At 36.4% G+C, this 17,185-nt stretch overlaps 1 protein-coding gene across 1 annotated transcript; it reads right to left on the bottom strand.

Moving 5' to 3' along the window:
• Window positions 1-13,764: 13,764 nt before the first annotated feature.
• Window positions 13,765-16,904, bottom strand: LOC110814194 (galactoside 2-alpha-L-fucosyltransferase-like). Its single transcript, XM_022041580.2, is given in 2 exon segments — window positions 13,765-15,921; window positions 16,429-16,904. Coding segments are annotated over 2 exon segments (1,701 nt in total). The 5' UTR covers window positions 16,670-16,904; the 3' UTR covers window positions 13,765-14,461.
• Between the last annotated feature and the right edge of the window lie 281 nt (window positions 16,905-17,185).

Genomic DNA, 17,185 nt, shown 5'->3' with positions numbered 1-17,185 from the left:
AAAATGAGGTTAGTCCTCAAGATCCAAGCTTGGAACATGAGCTTAGTTTTCAAGTTCCAAATCCCATGCCAAGGGATAATGAGAGAGATTTATCATCTAGTCAGACATATGATAAAGGTCCTAAAATTCGAAGGAGTGAACGTGGGAAAATTTTGCGAAGATATTTTCAAATCGAATGAGAAATTTTCTTATACACTTCTTTAGAAATTGAGGAACCCACCTCCTTTAAAGAGGCTGTGAATTTACCAAACAGTAAAGAGTGGATTGATGCCATTAAGGATGAGATGGACTCGATGACGAGAAATAAGTTTTGGGAACTAGTTGATCTCCCGCTTCGACGTAAATCAATTGAAAACAAGTGGGTTTTCAAGATAAAACGTGGAAAAAATGGATAAATTGAAAATTTTAAGGCCCGACTAGTGGCGAAAGGTTTTATCCAAATTGAGGGTATAGACTATAAAGAGACTTTTTCTCTTGTGGTGAGATTTGCCTCTATTCGCCTCCTAACCCTAGTTGCCCATTTGAAGTTAGAGTTATTTCAAATGGATGTTAAAATTGCTTTCATCAATGATATATTTGAGGAAGAAATATATATGGATCAAACTATTTAGTTTGTCTCAAAAAGTCAATAAAACAAAGTTTGTCGTCTTAAAAGATCCATATATGGTCTCAAACAATCTTTCAGACAATGGTATTTCAAATTCCATGAAGCCATTACTTTATTTGGCTTGTCTATAGTAGATAAAGACCATTGTGTGTATGTTAAGAAAATAACGGGAGAGATTAAGCTTCTCTCCTTGTACGTTGATGACATACTATTAACTAGAAACAAAATAGAGATGATCAATGTCACTAAGCAATGGTTGTCCTTTATTTTTGAGATGAAGGCATAGGTGAAGCCAAGTTTGTCTTTGGTATGGAAATAATGAAATATCGTCCCAAAAAGCTTCTAGGACTGTGTCAAGAAGCATATATTAAGAAAGTCTTTGGAACAATTTCGAATGTATTACTCCAAACTCGTTGACACTCCTATTGAGAATGGTTTAACTTTAAGTCTTGACCAGTGCCTAAAGACATATGAAGAGAAAAAGAAAATAAACAACGTTCCTTATGCTAGTGCAATAGGCAGGTTATGTATGTCATGTTGTGTGCATGGCCGGACATTTATTTTGCAGTTGGTTTGGTAAGTCGTTATCAAAGTAAACCCTAGACCTGCTCATTGGCAAGCAGTTGAGAGAATCTTGCACTACCTTCATCATACAAGTGACCTAGTCCTCTGTTATTAAGGAAGGGACTTAAAGTTGAAAGGATATTCAGATGCAGACTGGGGTGGTGACTAGGATGAGTCTAAGTCGACCTTAGGATATGTTTTTATCCTTGTTGCCATATCTTGGTATAGTAAAAAGTAAGACTACATTGCTTTATCTATAATGGAAGCAGAGTACATTGCAAGTTGTCTCGCTACACAAAAGGCAATTTGGTTAAGAAGCTTTCTACAGGATCTTAACATCATCCCTAAAGTTGATGAACCTATAAAAATGCATTGTGACAATACTTATATCCAATATACTGGGGATTCAAAATTTCATAGGAAATCCAAGTATATTAAGAGGCATTATCACTTTGTTCGACGCACCATAAAAAAAAAGAAGTTGTTATTAAGTATATTTTCACTAGCAAAATGGTTGCTAATCCTTTGACTAAGCCTATACCTAGAGATGATTTTCGAGGTCACGTGAAGAGTCTAGGTTTACGTAGGCTTTAATTTTTGAGTGAGATTTGGTACGTAATGGACATATTATTGATTATTTATGAAACAAAAGTTGTTATTTTCTTATGAAATGTTCATGAACATAATTGCATGATTAGACACATAATAATGTCACTAGGTTTTATGATCGACCTTATCACACGTGTGATCTTCTTAACACTTGAGTAGTGGATAGGATAAGACTAAATTATATTGGCGTTAAATATGTGCAATATGAATTGTTTTTATACTTATGTTGTATTAATGATAAAACGTTAAAATTTTATAGTTGCCTTAGTATGTCTAAGATGAGACTCTAAAGAGTCGAGTATGAAATATATCTGATTTCATACTAAAGCCTTAGAGCCGAATATCGAGTATCATGTTATACATTGAGTATGATGATCAAGTGGCTCGAGTTAGATACTTGAATAGTATTTGAACCTATGATTCGCACGACATATAAGAGCGACATGCCCAACTTAATGGGAGCTATGTTTTGACATACATATCATATTGTATGTTCTATATGACGACTGCTTTAGAGAGTGACAAATATAATTTTCTACTTTGTTACTGTGTGAAACCTATGGACTCTTGTGTCTTCCTTGTATGATAACCTTCGACTTGGAGCTATCATATGAAGGCAAGATTTGATGTTGCTACTTTAATACATTTTCAAGGGCCATGACCTATATGGTCCAGCGAAACATGTTAGAAAACCAGTCAAGTTGAGATGGATTGTTATGAATGTAATACCCAGGCCTGAAATTTGACCCATGATTAATTTTAATATTCTAAAATGTATAAAAAAATTTATTTTTAAAATTAATAAATTTTAATTTAATGTGGAATTATAAAAAAAATAGGTTAGGGATGAAATTAAAAATAATTTTGGAAGAAAGAGATGAAAATTTGGGTTCGGATTGTATTTTTAAAAGAAAAATCGGAAACTAGAGGTCAAAATACAAATAACAAAAATTTAGCCACGTAAGACCGCCTAGTCAGCAACCTCGACGAATTGAAGCGTGCCGCGTGGCAAGGCATGCTACTCGGTGCCACACGGGAGGCCACACTGGTGATCTGCGTGCTCTACGATCGGACAATCCAGAAGTGATCCCGCGCGCGTGGACAGTCTGAATCTGTTTCTCCCTTAGACGCAATTGGACGGTCGATATCAAACGCGGTAAACGACCCTGATTAACACGATATGGGTATAAATATTTCACATCACATTGAACCCGAACCCTAGCCGCTAGCCTCCCGCCAGAAAAGAGGAACCAGTCGCCAGAGAAAGGAGCCGTCCGTCGACCGTCATAGTACCGGAGCCAGCTTCGACCGCCAAAAAAGGTAAAAATTCTCCTACCACTCAGAATTTGATTTCGAGCATCCTTGTGGCCATATTAAAGAAAAAATGAACAGCAGGTGAGCCGAAAACTGCGGGTAAAACCCGCAATCTCCTCCGATGAGCACCTTTTCTTTTTTCGTTTCATGCAATTTTTTCACTATTATGTTCACCATTCTATTTTTTACAGGTTAACTGAAGAATAAATCTCAGCCGCGAATGTGAGCCAGCAGAGCCGTCGCAAACGAAAAACTCCACCACCAATAGATTTTCGTTTTCTAATTTTTTCGGTCAACCAAAACCTCCTAACGTTCTCTTTCGAGGGGATATGTATAAAGATAGCCGAAACCGGCCAAAAATGGCCAGGCTGAGGCAAATCGCCACCGCTGAAAGTGGTGCTGTCGCCAGTGCACGACGGTGTCGCCATGCCAGAACCAACCCCGAAATTGGCCAGAAATGATTTTTAGCACTGATTTTGAATTTTTTTGATGTATTTTTAGGTACGTGAAGTGTGTTTTAATCTTCGTATGAAAATTCAGAAAACCTGGGAACCATTAGTAGCCGCAGTAAAAAGTTCGATATTTTGGACACCGATTCGGGTAAGGATCCCTCACCTTTTTCTCCGTTACGGAAAAATAAGGCTTAATAATTAATAATTGTGTATTTTTATGAAAAATTAGAGAACTTTAAAAATAATTACAGATCACTAGTGGAGTCAGAACCAGTTAGTTCATGGTCGCTTTGATTTCCTATTTATTTTCCTGTATTGCTTATATTTGATTGCTATTATACTATGTGTAACTTAATTAATGATTTTTAGGGTCTTTTTGGTTATTTAGTTATTTTTTTCCCTTGCATTGTGTACCGGTATTTCAGTTATTGGTTACTTGCTTGTGTTAAACTATATTGTTGTCTAAATAAACTGTGAGTATAAAATGAGATATGATTATTGCGTGGTTGATTGTTTTACTGATAGAAATCTGTACGGGAAAGACTTACTGGGTACCTGAGAAAGGGCGGACGGGCCCGGTACATAGAGAATCCTGCCGTGAATGTTACCTCAGTCAAACGGAGCTGGGAAGTCCCTTACCAGTAAGATTTAGGAGATATAGTTCACCTTCATACCGAACCGGGTATCGAGGTGGTGGAATATTTGGCGTTCATTACTAAATGGGGTATGGGGACGGTCGATTAATTTTTTAATTGGATATTGAGTTCACGAGTAAGAGGACATCCCTATAGACTCCTAGGGGTACCGATAAGTGGGTAAAAATGTAAAATGATCATTTCTTGTTATCTTATATATGATAAATAATAGTGCATGAATATGAGTTTTCATAAGTTATTGTTGGGAAAGACTTGTTACACAAATATGAAATAAAGAGATTTTTTATAATAAATAAATTTACATTAAATTAAGGGCTCCATTGGTTATTTTTCTAATTTTTACCAATCTTCAGTTTTTTGTATTTGTGATTAGTGTGATATTCTTACTAGACTAGTGTAGCTCACCATTTTATTAACTATTTCAGATCAAGAGGATCAAGATCCAAATCCCAATCAACAAGAGGGTTGTGAATAATTCACCATCCGGACTCCCTTCAAAAGTTAGTGAAGGTCGTTCTATGATGCTTAGTGATTTGCTTTTCGTTTATTTATTTAATTTTCATTTATTTTTTTAGAATGAATATTCCCGTAATCCTATTGGGCATTCTAAATTATTGTGTAAGAAATGTAAACCCTAACTCTATTATTTCTCTTCCGCATTTAATTTATGACTTTATTTTATCCAAAGTTCCGGATCTTTACAGTTAATTTCAGAGTTACGTTCCTTGGAACCATTCCTTAGACAAAGATCTAAGGAAACACCAAAAAAAAAAATAATCACTCCACTATTCACTGTGAAATACAAGTACAGATAGATAAGGAGAGGAAGACCCCCCACAAAACCAAGCAGCTTGGGCGGGTTCGCTTCAAGAGGATGTTGACCAAATATTTGAAATGCTGGAAAGACTCATCGCTGCCTAGCAGGCCCGGGAGGAAAGGTGGGAGCTACCTAACCCCCCCCCCCCCCCGGCCACAGTTTGAACCACCCCTTCAGCGAGAGAATCCTGAGCTACCCCAGTATAATCTTGCTTCTCCACAGTACCATCTGACACCACCACAGTATAGTCCGATGCCCCCACCACATCACTTGACACCACTACAGTATAATTAAGTGCCTCCACCATATCATCCAGTACCACCACAGGGCCATCTGGTCCCTCCCCAACACAATTCAGTCCCTCTTCCACGGGACCCAGCTTCATCCATGATGGACCAAGGCTACATTAAGAAGTACAAATGACTAAACCCATCTACTTTTGTAGGGGCATCCTCCTTTGAAGAGGCTGAGTACTGATTAGCTAAAATAGAAAAGACTTTCACAACTCTTGGGGTGGTTCTCGAATAGAGAATTATACTTGCCACCTACATGTTGATGGAAGAGGCAAATCGCTGGTGGCAACTTAAGCAGGCCACCCTGGCCGTTTCAATCACTTGGGAACAATTCTTGATGACCTTCAATGTAGAGTACCTCCCAGAGCATCTTTGACATCTGAAGGAAATAGAGTTTGCACACCTAATCCAGGGTGATATGACTGTATCAGAGTATGCCCGAAAGTTCCTAGAGTTGAGCTGGTATTCCCCTGAGAGCATGATGGATGAAGGTAGAAAGGTAAAGAAGTTCAAGTGGGGCCTCCGTTATGAGATTAGACAGTAGTTGTATGTGTTCGAGTTTAGTACTTACTCAGTCATTCTGACCAAGACACAGTTAGTGCATAGGAACCTTCACATTTTTTCTCTAGCAGTAAGAAACATCAGGCCCCCAGTTTCACACTGCAGACCAGCACCTACTGCATTTGTTTAGCAGAATAAGAGACCTAGGCCAGTGACTCAAGCTCTTCCTCAGATTCCAGTAACAGGACGCAGTAGGACTTGCTAGTACTGTGATAAAGATCATGGAGATCAACCCTGCTATCATCTCAACAATGCTTGTTGTATATGTAGGAGTGCCCAACACTACATGAGAGAGTACTTGAGGAATCAAAACTAGGTCAGACTTCTTATCCAGAGCAAAGCTTACAACCTCACTCAGTAAGATGCATACGCCAACCCATACATGATACAAGGTAAACCTAAGAAAGAAATTTATATTTGAGAGATTTTGGTAGTCCAAAACTTTCTGGATGTATTCTCTAATGAACTACCCAGACTGCCAGAAGATAGAGAAGTTGAATTCACCATAGATCTTCAACCAGACACCTAGTCTATATCGGTTGCCTTTTACCGCATGAGTCGTGTTGAGATGAAAGAGCTAAAAAAATAAATTAATGAATTATAGGATAATAAATTCATCCGACATAGTGTCCCCTTGGGATACTGGAGTCACATTTTCAAGGAAGGGGGATGGGACGTTAGGGGTATGTATTGACTACAGGGAACTAAACAAGATCACGATCAAGAACAAGTACCCATTCCCTAAGATCGATGACCTTTTTGATCAATTGTCGGGTGCCTAGGTCTTCTCCAAAATAAACCTGCGTTCAGGTTACCATCAGGTAAAGATCAAGGTAGATGAAATTCTCGAAATAGTTTTTTGAACTAGGTACGGACACTATGAGTTCCTAGTCATATCATTTGGACTAACCAACGCACCATCCATCTTTATATATTTGATGAACATGATTTTCAGACAATTCTTAAATTAATTCGTCATTGTATTTATCGATAATATCTTGATCTATTTAAAAAGTAGAGAGGAACACACTCACCATCTGACTCAGGTTTTGCAAGTTCTTAGAAAAAAAAAAGTTATATGTAAAATTGAGTAAGTGTGGGTTCTGTCTCAAGCAGACTACCTTCCTAGGGCACATCATATCAAGGGATGGAGTGTCAGTAAACCCTGAAAAATTTAAAGCAATACTTGGTTGGGAGAAATTGACCTCGGTCAAGGAGATTCGTAGCTTTCTAGGAATGACAAGTTATTACCACAAGTTTTTAGAAGGATTTTCTAGCTTAGTTGCTCCTTTGACTTGGCTCACAAAGAAAAACATCAAGTTTGAATGGAATAAGAACTGTGAAAGAAGCTTTTTAGAACTAAAGAAGCGGTTGACTACTGCACCTATATTGGTCTTGTCGAGTGGGACAGGTGGATAGACAGTTTATAGTGATGCCACATACTTGGGGTTGGGTAGTGTTCTGATACAGCATGAAAATGTCATAACCTATGAGTCCAGACAGTTGAAGAGTCATGAAAAAAACTATCCCACCCACGACTTAGAACTTACTGCGATTATCCACGCCTTGAAGACTTGGCGCCATTACTTGTATAGGAAGACTTTTCAAATCTATATCGATCATAAGAGTTTGAAACACATATTCACTCAAAAGGATCTCAATATGCATAAGAGACGATGGATAGAACTCTTTAAAGACTACGATTATAAATTTTGTATCACCCAGGTAAAGGCAATGTGGTACCTGACGCACTCAGCAGAAAAAATGCAAGTATGTTAGCTCACCTAATAGTTTTAGAATACAGGGTAATAGAGACTGCACAACATATACGACTTCAGGATCTGAAAAGATTTACCTGCTTAGCCCACTTAACTGTTCAACCTGAGTTGATCCAAAGAATAAAGGAAGCCCAATCCTGCGATTCCACCCTAGTAGCTCTCAGAAAAGATGCAGAACATGGAGTAAATTTAGAATTTTGAGTTTTTGCTGATGAGTTGCTCATATTTTAAGATAGGGTGTGTGTTCCATGTGACAGTGAGCTGAAAAGGGACATCATGACAGAAGCTTATAACTTAAAGTTTGTCATACATCCCGGAAGCACTAAAATGTATCAAAGTATGCGACACTAGTTTTGGTGGAACGTGATGAAAAGAGAGGTAGTCGACTTTATTTTCAAGTGTCTAGTATATCAATAGGTTAAGGCAGAACATCAGCACCCAAGCAGCCTACTTCAGCCATTACCGATTTCGAAGTGGAAGTGGAAACACATCACAATAGATTTTATGATATGATTGCCTAGGGCACGCTCGGGACATGATGTCATTTGGGTAATTTTTGACCATCTCACCAAGTCTTCTCATTTCTTGGTCATCCAGATGACTGACTCCTTGGACAAGCTAGTAAGAATGTATATTTGGGAGATAGTCAGGTTACATAGAGTGCTAGTGACAGTGGTATCCGACAGGGACTTCAGGTTCACTTTTTGGTTTTGATCTAGTTTTTAGCAAGTCATTGGAATGAAACTATCTTTTAGTACCATATTCCACCCTCAAACCGATGGATAATCAGAAAGGACGATTCCCACACTGGAGGATATACTCCGAGCTTATATTCTTGACTTTGGAGGCCATTAGGATGATTATTTACCCTTAATAGAGTTTGCCTATAATAACAACTACCAAACAAGTATTGGCATAACTCTGTACGAGCCGTTATATGGCCGCCCATGTAAATCACCAATTTGTTGGGAAAAAGTAGATGATAGAAAATTGTTCGGCCAAGATCTTGTGGAGAAGACTACAACCAAAATAGTTAAGATCAGGAAGAACATCCAGATGGCTTAAAGCAGACAGAAGAGTTATGCAGACACCCGAAGGACTGATTTAAAATTTGAGAAAGGTGATCGAGTGTTCCTCAAGATCACCTATTGCAACAAAATCAGTAGTTTTGGAAGATGGGAAAACTAAATCTTCAATTTATTGGGCCATTTGAGATCTTAGAAAAAATTGGTACCCCTGCCTATAGACTAGCACTATCTCCAAAACTACCTAGAGTTCATAATGTGTTTCATATGTCTATACTACGCAAGTACAACTCAGACCCCTTTCACATCTTGGCCCACGAGCCTCTTTCACTCAAGGAGGATCTGTCTTATAAGGAAGTACCAATGAGTATTGTAAACTGAAAGAGCAGAATACTCCACAACCTGGAAATTCCATTCGTTAAGATCTTATGGCAGAATTACACACAAAGAGAGGCCACATAGGAGCTAGAATCAGACTTTAGAGCTCAGTTACCCCATTTGTTTGATTGAGTGAGAGGGAGACAAATTTGAAGGACCAAAATTTCTTTTAAAGGGAGGAGAGTTGTAATACTCGGGTCCAGAATTTGGCCCGAGATTAATTTTAACATTTTAAAATGTATAAAAAAATTTATTTTTAAGATTAATAAATTTTAATTTAATGTGGAATTATGAAAAAAAAATAGGTTAGGGATGAAATTGAAAATAATTTTGGAAAAAATGGGTGAAAATTTAGGTTCGGAGTGTGTTTTTGAAAGAAAAATTAAAAATTGGGGGTTAAAATTCAAATAAAAAAAATTTGACCACGTAGGACCACCCAGTCAGCAGCCTCGACGAATCGGAGTGTGCCGCGTGGCAAAGCACGCTGACTCGATGTCACGTGAAAGGACACGCTAGCAATCTGCATACCCCGCGATCGGACGACCCAGAAGTGATCCCGCGCGTATGGACAGTTTAGATCCGTTTCTCCCTTAGGCGTGATCGAACGGTCGAGATCAAATGCGATGAACAATTCATATTCGTTTCTTTCTTCGGCGCGATCGAACAGTCAAGATCAAAAATGATGAACAGCCCAAATTAATGCGAGATAAGTATAAATATTTTACATTACACTGAACCCGAACCCTAGTCACCAACCTCCCACCGGAGAAGAAGAACCAGTCGTTGGAAAAGGGAGCCGACCGCCGACTGTCGCCACACTGGAGCCACCTCCGACTGCTAAAAAAAGTAAAAATTCTCATACCCGCTTGAAATTTGATTATGAGCACCCCTATGACTATATCAGAGCAAAAAGAACGGCGGTGAGCCAAAAATCATGGGCAAAACCCAACAGCGGCATCACGGGCAAAACTCGCAACCTTCTTCGATGAGCCCCTTCCCGTTTCTTGTTTTGTGTAATTTTTCTACTGTTTTGTTCACCGTTCTATTTTTTACAGGTTGACCAAAGAAAAAATCCCACCCGTGAAGGTGAGCTGGTGGAGCCGCCGCACCCGAAAAACTCCACCACCGGTAGGTTTCCATTTTCTTATATTTTTGGTCCAACCGATGCCCCCTAACGTGCTTTTTCGCAGGGATATTTATAAAGGCGGTACTGCTGTGCCGGAACTCTGAAATTGGTCGGAAAGAATTTTTAACACCAATTTTGAGTTTTTTTGGAGTATTTTTAGGTACGTGAAAGGTGTTTTAATCTCCACAGGAAACCTAGAGATTGCCAGTAAGTACAGTAAAAAATTCGGTGTTTCGGACACCGATTCGGGTAAGGATCCCTCACCCTTTTCTCCGTTACGGTAAAATGAGGCTTAATAATTAATAATTATTTTTTTATGAATAATTAGAGAACCTTAAAGATAATTACAAGTTACTACTGGAGCTGAAACCAGTTAGTTTATGGTCATTTCAATTTTCTATTTATTTTTTTATATTGCCTATATTTGGTTACTATTATACTATGCGTAACTCGATTGATGATTTTTAGGGTCTTTTTGGTTATTTGGTTATTTGTTTCCCCTGCATTGTGTGCCGGTATTTTGGTAATTGATTATTTAGCTATGTTAAATTATATTGTTGTCTAAGTAAACTGTGAGTATAAAATGAGATATGGTTATTGCGTGGTTGATTGTTATACTGATTGAAATCTGTATAGAAAAGACTTATTGGGTAACCGAAAAAAAGGATGAATGGATTCGGTATATAGAGAACTCTACCGTGAATGTTACCTCAGTCAGACGTGGCTGAGAAGTCCCTTACCAGTAAAGTTTGGAAAATATGGTTCACTTTTATACTGTACGAGGTATCGAGGTGGTAGAATATTTGACGCCCATTACCAGACAAGGTATGAGAACGACCAGTTAATTGTTTAATTGAATATTGGGTTCATGAGTAGGAAGACATTTATGTGAACTCCCAAGGGTACCAGTAAGTGGGTAAAAATATAAAATGATCGTTTCTTGTTATCTTATATATGATAAATAATAGTGCATGAATATGAGTTTTCATAAGTTATTGTTGTGAAAGATTTGTTATACAAACATGGAATAAAGGGCTTTCTTTAAAGTAAATGAATTTATATTAAATTAAGGGCTCAATTGATTGTTTTTTCTGATTTTTACCAATCTTCAGTTTTTCGTATCTGTAATTAGTGTGATATTCTTATTGGGATAGTGTAGCTCACCCTTTCATTAACTATTTGATATCAAGAGGACCAAGATCCATATCTCAATCAACAAGAAGGTTGTGAATAGTTCATCATACGGACTCCCTTCAAAAGCTAGTGAATGTTTAGTGATTTGCTTTTCGTTTATTTTTTTTATTTTCATTTGTTTTTTTAGAATGAACATTCTCGTAGCCCTATTGAGCATTCTAAATTGTTGTGTAAGGAATGTAAACTCTAACTCTATTATTTAGTTTCTGCATTTAATTTATGATTTTATTTTATCTAAGGTTCCGGGTTTTTATAATGAATGTCTAAGGAAGAATCTTTCTTACATCATCACATAAGTCCGGGTAGTTATATTTTGTATATAACCAAGTAATATAATTATAGCATAGAGGGACAGTGTATGCCAACGGTGATGTTCAAATAATCTGGGGTATCATAAATATGAAAGTGTTATATTAGTTATATGGTGACTTAATATAACACTACTTGTTACTTTTTGGTCGCACATCCCATATTCTGTATGAAGCGTGAGAGATATGTTGGTGTAGTGGTATATTGTGGTTAATATAGCTTGTGTGGCCGAGTGGAAGATGTTATATAAAATTAGAAACGTCCATAATACCCACTGTAAAAAGACATGACCATTCGTAAGTGTATAAGAGAAAAACCCTTCTTGTAAAAGAATATGACTTTTGGTGAGTAGATAAATGAGAAAAAAATTGTTTCTGTTTACTGAAGAAAGTAGATAATATTTAGAAGAAAAAAAATATTATCATTCTCTCTCTCACGTAAAGTTAAACTATAAGCAGACTTGGATTTTTGGGTGTGAAGATTACCCAAAACTCTAGTAGCATCCGATAGAAAACAAAAAGCATCAATAATTATTCTTTGTGGACAGAAAAGCAAGCATCTTATACTATTACTTCTGCATTAAGGTTAGTTCTAATTTTTTAACAGTTAATTTGATTAATAACAAAATTAAGAATTACAGATCTAGTCTTTACACATAAAAGAATGTTTATTCTTTAATTTGATCCATTAAAATTCAATATACCCTTAACCGTATCAGATTATTTTTAACTGGTTATAATTAATTTGATAGACTTTTACGCGTAACAATTTACACATACAAGTCCATATGGTAAATTTAATACCCAACAAATCCAACCAACAAAAAATTTTCTTGTCCGTTTAAATCACTAAACTAAAAGCATATAGTAATCTATGGTACAATTCCACCAACTTATAAATCCTAAACAATGATAATAACATACCCATTTTCTCTCCAAAAAGAAGTCATAAACTGCACTACTCGTTCGAAGTCAAAAACTTCAACAAAATGATTGAAATAAAAACAAAAACAACCAAACAACGATGAGAGAGAGAGAGAGAGAGAGAGGATATGAATTGTCCCACAGCTTTGAGCCAAACAAGCTCGATTTTAGCCGAGTCTTTGATGAGCCTTCTGGTTTTAGAGTGCAAATCTCCTTTCCTGAAATGACATATTTGCTAGTCCTTTCTTCGATTTCACTTCCTTTCTCTTTTAATCCGCGTAGCCGAGCATATGAATTCTAAAACTCTTTTTGGGAGGATAGATTCTTGATTTTTGTTTTGACAAATATAACCAATACTTCCGCCTTTAACCTCCTCCGGTAACTATTGCCCTCTACTTAGATTTGTTCAATAAATTAAGATTATTATTATTATTAAGGGAAAATTATTTCGATCTCATCATTCTGCACTTAATTCTGTGAATTTTAAAATAGCTTTTTTTTTTTTTGTTTAAAGAGTCATATTTTGTACGTTAAAATAAATAGATGTTTACATGTTTTTACCACAATTGTTTTTTTAATTTTGTTAAATCAATCATTTAGTCAATTTATATATTAAAATAAATAGATTAACACATAATACCATCGGAACTGCAATATCATTAATTTTTAATAATATAATTATAGCATAAATAAAATTTATACAATCTAATTGAAATTAAATTATCTAAGTTGAAAGTTAAAAAAAATTAACGTTGGACAAAATAATTTTTTAGAAAATTATATTCGGATCATTTAAAACAGAAGAATATTTTGCGGTACATTAGTGGATTTGGCAACAATATAATCACATTATATGTGCTTATTTAATAAGTACGTTAATTAAATGGCTTATTCTAAAATATATGTGTATATATATAAACACACACAATTGTAACAACTAAAAGAATAATATTTTTTAAAAGAAAAAGGGAAATGAAAAAACAAGTGAGACCAGCAATAACAATTGATACTTACAAAAATACAGTCAATATAAATGACAGTAATAATTTTCAACTTACGATAGTCATCAACATTCAACCAATACTTACAGACAAACTGTTAAAATGCAAGTCGAAAGTATCTCCATTCTACAATTGACATTATACAGAATGACAATCATTAGCATAAAATATATATTGTTATTATTTCGAATCTTGACTGAGTGTTAAGATCTATATCAACATACTACCCCAAAAACTTACATAAAAGTACAAAGGATTCATCCTCATGAGCTTTAATCTTGTAAAATAATAAAAAAGAAAATTCAGGTTTACAGAGAGAGAGATTTAGATACATTCTCTACTTTATGCAGGATGTTCCATGGAAGTACAAAGATTTTACCAAAAGGGTCAGAAACGATCCTACCAGGAGTTAGGGGCAAAAGCTTCTAGCCTAGATTCTGGGGTTGTTGTGTCTATTCTTGAAATAGTTTTGGACTCTTTTATGGCTCTACTTCTACCTAATGCTTGTAGCAGGTCTTTTGTAACTAAAATTTTTACTCATCAGGATAAGAAAGGAGCTCCATTTGCATATGTTTTCTTCTTTGATTTTCTCTGCCTTCAGTTTTTACACAGTACGAACCCAGCTACGAAGATATTTACATGAATAGTAGATGAACCGCCATTCTTTTAAACTCCGTATATTACATATAACAAGAATAATGTGGGTGATTCATCAAAACTATTACCCACTCTGGTACTGCTCCTGCTTGTACAAGATTTCTGAAGGACAATGCAGAAAACGTGGAAGCAGCCTATCAGACCGTCTAATAATCAATTAATTCAAATAGTACCAATTATGTGAATTGGAGGACCACTTATAACTCGTCGTGATCATCAACTACCTTAAGGCCCCAGCTCATATCCTCGCAATGTCTGACATGAGGGACAATATTACCTGTATCAATTCCACTCTTTGTTTTACAGTCATAAAATGGAGGAGCATGAAAACAAGGTTCTATTGACATTGCCCTTCGACAAGGGGGATCAGGAGTTGTGTGATTTTCAGGCTTGTAAAGGATCCATGCCCTCAAACCACCAAGACCTTGAGCCACATATCCAAATGTAGACCACGAGCTCGTTACCAAGACATCAGTTAAACTCAGGAGATACATTTCCGCCCAAGCCTTATTGTTATGCAGCTGCTTCGCTGTTTGCTGATATTCTTCATTACTCGGCTGGTAAAACCCAATCACTTCCCCAGTCACAGTTGGGTTTTCCCAGTACAAGTTCCTCAGGTTCTCATAGTATCCTGAAATCAATGATGTTAACAGAACAGCTTTCAGTTTAGGGTTCTCCGATGGAGTGACATGATCATGTCCTTGCATATCTACTTCAGGTAGCAATTTTTCCCTTTGAGTGCAGGCTAAAATTTGATCTATCACATACTAGAAAGGACCAGATCCGTCATCAAAAACTCTTATTTGAATGCCAATTCTTTCATCTGCCTGGGCTAGATAAGATTGGTAATATCTGGTTATTAGGCCCCACACATGATTTGAGGGGTGAAAAAGATACCGACCCAAGTGGTGAAAAACAGTTTCTTTCTCAGGAAATAATCTGCTCAATTCATTCTCAAATCCCGGAATCAAGAAGAGAGACGGGACAAAATAGTTATTTGTTTTCATAACCAACCAAGGGACTCTCCCAAGAAAAGCTTGGTCTTCATCACAGAAGAACATCTTATCATGATCACCATAATCATGAGCCAGATGGAGATATAGATAAGACGGTATAGATTCACTTGAAGCATTTATTACATTGTTCTTCAGCATATTTCCATAACAATGGGCTGAATGCTGATCAAGCTGGCTGAAGTTATTGATAATAGGAAAATCCAAGGGCAGTAACCATGATGTACCAGGAAATGGCTCACAGAAGAGATCAGCATTGTCCTTTCCTCCATCGACAAGTAAAACTCTGTCGGTCAGGAGAGCATACAGAAATGCAGAAGCCAGAGTCAGTATCCTGTTTCCCAGTCCACTAAAAGATACCCAAACAATATATTTGCAGTCTGTGGATCCAACAGTATGGTCAGAATTGAGTTGTTTAAGGGATTTTTTATAGGATTTCGTGTTGGGTCCACAGCGTTTATGAAGCTTCTCATAGTTTCCAAGTTTGGAAAGGAGATATGAAGAAGGCTTATGGGGTGCAGTTTTGCGATATAAAGCAGACTGGTATCTGCTGAGGCAAGAATCTTCATCAAACCCAGCAACAAGAAGGCCACCGAGTAGTTTGTCTTTAGTAAGGGCCCGAGGATCTAATGAATCGTCAGAGCCTGTAGGAACAAAAGAAATCAGGAGAATCTAGCAAGCAACAAACTCAGAAGAGTAAACAAGTCTCTCATTTAATGGGTCAATGAATCTGAATATGACTTTGAATTCAAAATAACTACCCACCAAATTAACATATTGAAATAAGATCTCTCGAGAGTTTAACATGATTTAAAATCACTACTCACTTTCTTAACCTGAAAGCGGGAAAAAAGCTTTCTTCAAATTGAATAGTTGGTATATTGTTTTAGTAGTTTGAATTTAGACTGGCTTGAAGAACACAGGAAGAATACTTGTAGCTTAAACACACAAACAATACGGAAGAAACTAAACGAGAAGATGATTCCATTAGAACATGTTCACTAATCTTTTCATGCACTACACACAAAGGAGACCTAGTCATATAACCCATAGAAAAGGACAAATCAAGTCGCCGTTCAAAGTTAACTTAATTAAATGACCTGATCGCAATTAAAAGTCTTGATTGTGCATCAATTAAAGAAACAACGTACTGGCTTTGGTGAGATTCAGTTGAGGTGTTCTGCCTTCGAGATGCCTAGCTTGGGCGAATCCCGTGATCCAATCAGACGGCTGGTGTCGGATAATCACGGATAGAGTAAGAAGAAGGGAGAGGAGTACCAACATGGAGAAGAACTTGGTAATTCGCATCTTTCTGGATGGGAATATCTTGGAGAACACTGTAGAAAGTCGGTGGAGCCTGGTAATAAACCTCCTGGGGGCATGCAGATCCATATAAACAACGTAGACTCACTCAATTTCAAATTTCATTGAGTTTTATTGTGGGATAGTCTTTGGTGTTCGATGATTCGTTCAAAAACAAGGGATTCTTTGAAGATTATTCTCAAAAAGATCTACTCGAGAAGTAGACATGAAAGAAGAGACTTGGTCTTACTCTCAAAAAGGAGGCATGCTCTTGCTCCTAATTTTTGAAGATTTCGTACTGTATTTTCTGTGAAATATTGATGGAGAACTTCTATTTATAAAATTAATAGGTAGTGAAAAAAAAAAAAAAACTTTAGAATTAGTGTGGTGACGACACGTATGGGTCATTCTAAAATTATATTTAATTAAAATGTAGTTTATATAAAAAGATTACCCAAATTATTAAAATAATTAGATTTGCATGTCTTAAATAATACATTTTATTTTACTTCCTTAATTAATTAATTAAAATTTTTTGTTGACAAATTAAATAATAATTTTAAATAAAAATGAAAAATTTATTTTAAAAATAAAAATAAAAATTAA

This window comes from Carica papaya, chromosome 5, assembly GCF_054855325.1.
Source record: "Carica papaya isolate Zhongbai chromosome 5, ASM5485532v1, whole genome shotgun sequence".
Classification (NCBI taxonomy): Eukaryota; Viridiplantae; Streptophyta; class Magnoliopsida; order Brassicales; family Caricaceae; genus Carica; species Carica papaya.
This window is presented reverse-complemented; position numbering and strand designations above follow the sequence as displayed.